The sequence below is a fragment of the Scylla paramamosain genome, chromosome 29, assembly GCF_035594125.1.
Source record: "Scylla paramamosain isolate STU-SP2022 chromosome 29, ASM3559412v1, whole genome shotgun sequence".
Classification (NCBI taxonomy): domain Eukaryota; kingdom Metazoa; phylum Arthropoda; class Malacostraca; order Decapoda; family Portunidae; genus Scylla; species Scylla paramamosain.
Window position 1 is genome coordinate 12,669,380 of NC_087179.1, and position 2,500 is coordinate 12,671,879.

The window sequence follows — 2,500 nt, forward strand, 5'->3', positions numbered from 1 at the left end:
CCTTCCTCCCCTTCCTCCCTCCTTCCCCCCTCTCCCCCTACGGGATATATATATAAAAAGTCGAGTATAACTTTTTCCCTTTTGGTTTTACTTCTTCAGGATGAGTGGCGGTGTGTGTGTGTGTGTGTGTGTGTGTGTGTGTGTGTGTGTGTGTGTGTGTGTGTTAAAACGACTCTTGGTTTGGTTATATATGTTTCGAAAAGTGTACTACTACTACTACTACTACTACTACTATTACTACTACTACTACTACTACTACTACTACTACTACTGCTGCTGCTGCTGTGTTACTACTGTTGCTAAGTTAAAGAAAAGAAAGAGCAAAGAAAGAATGAAAAGGAAGAAAAGATAAAGATGTAAAAAAATGAAAGATAAAGAAGAGTAAGAGAAAAAAACGAGTAAAAGAAGAAAAGATAAGGATGGAAAGAAAGGTAAGGAAGAAAAAGAATTAAAGATAAGAAAAATAGAGATTAGGAAGAGTAAAGATTAAAAGAAAAGGAAGAAAAAGAAGAAAAGTAAAAAAAAGGATGAAAAAAGAAATATAAAGAAGGAAAGTAAAAACAATGAAGGCAAGAAAGAAAGGAAAAAAGTAAAAATAAAGAAAAGAAAGAACAAAGAAAGAAAAAAATACGAAGAAGATAAAAGAAAAGGAAAACTAAATCTACAAAATAACACACACACACACACACACACACACACACACACACACACACCTCCATAGAAAACTAAGGTAAGGTCACACAGAAAACGAGGCACGGGGGCAGGTGTGAGAGAGGGGAGACTTAATCATCTTTAATCTCCCCGCCTGTCCACACCTACTGGGCTTAAATATAAATGTTACGCCCCGGGGAGAGAGAGAGGGAGAGGGAGGGAGAGGAAGGAGAGGGGAGAGTGTGCAATAAGGTTCCGTCCTGCGGGGTGGCTGGCAGTGACTTTGTTAAGCGAGCCGTGCATAGTTTGGAGGGTTTAAGAGAGAGAGAGAGAGAGAGAGAGAGAGAGAGAGAGAGAGAGAGAGAGAGAGAGAGAGAGAGAGAGAGAGAGAGAGAGAGACTAACTTACAGGCAGACAGACAGACAGAAACACACTCACACTCACACTCACACACACACACACACACACACACACCTCCCTTGCCCCCACGCACAAACACACACCCCCATCCTCCTTCCTCACCCACACCCTTCCTACCCTTCCCTCTTCCACACAGCCCCCCTACACACACACAAACACACACACTCACCTCAAAGGCCAGGTACACGGGAATAACAGACAGGAGGAGGTGTTCTTGCTGTGAGCTGTCCAATCTCAGTTTGACCCTCGCCTCTATCGCCTCCTTGGCTGTGGCGTAGGAGATCTCGTGGGCCTGTGACGCCTCCCAGTCCAGCCACCAGCCCAGCACGTGCCCGGCCCCCACCAGCAGACAGCACGCCACCACCTGGGTTAAAGGGAAACGAGCTGGTACACACGTTGACCTGCTGTGTCTTCTTGGGGGAATGTTGAGCTGTGATTTTGGGAAAGGTTGACACTAAAGAGGAGGGAGAAGAATTGGGTAGTTTGAATTTTCATGTCATCTCCTTGAGGAAAGTGTACTGAAGGTTTTAAGCGTGATTTTGAAAGATTGATACCAAGTGAGAGAGAGAGGGGGGAAGAGAGAGAGAGTCCACCCTTTAAATCCTCACGTCTTCTTGAGGAAAATGCATCGAAACTTTTTATTTATTTTAAGTATTGCGAAGGAGAGAGCGGAGTAGATACTTGAAACTTGCCGCGTCTTCTTAAGTGCAATGAATTGAAAGTTTTTTTTTTAAGTGTTTCGAAAGAGTGACACTGAAAAGGAGAACTGCTTCGTCTGTGGGTTAATGTTTTCCACGAACACTAGTTGTTGTTTTTTTTCACGCGTGCCTCGCTGCGCGGCTTGGCGGTTTGGCGTCTGCTTCGAGTGTGTGTTTCATGCGTCAGTGTCTAAGTTTGTTTGATTTAAATATTTACTTGTGTTTCATAACGTATTGTGTTCATTCACTTTATGCGAGTAAATTTTATTGAAAGTGTTATATTACGAGTGCCAGTATGTGCCTGGACTACAGTATTGTAATAACTGAATTCAATAAAAAAAAAAAAAGGGATTGAATACTGTTAAAAGAAAGTGAATACTGTTAAAAGAGAATGAATACTGTTTAAAAGAGATTGAAAACTGTAAAAAGAGATTGAATACTATTAAAAAGGAATTGAATAATATTAAAAAGATAATCAACACTGTTAAAACGAGACTGAATGCTGTTAAAAAGAGAACTGAATACTGTTAAAAAGGTTGAAAAATGTTAAAAAGAGATCGAAAACGTTAAAAAAGAGATTGAATATCGTTTAAAAAGGGACTGAATGCTATAAGGAAAATAGAACACTTTTATAAGAGACTGAATACTGTTAAAAGATCATTCAAAACTGTTAAAAAGGGATTCAATACTATAAAGATAATTGAATACTGTTAAAAAGGAACTGAATACTG

At 40.3% G+C, this 2,500-nt stretch overlaps 1 protein-coding gene across 1 annotated transcript in view; it reads right to left on the reverse strand.

Annotated features, from left to right (window-relative positions):
* The window catches only part of LOC135115635 (adenylate cyclase type 2-like), a 92,372-nt gene that overhangs the window by 48,195 nt on the left and 41,677 nt on the right, over positions 1–2,500 (reverse strand). Inside the window, exon 4 of the mRNA XM_064032560.1 lies at positions 1,241–1,435. Coding sequence (XP_063888630.1) covers positions 1,241–1,435 — 195 coding nt within the window. The remainder of the gene's footprint in view (positions 1–1,240; positions 1,436–2,500) is intronic.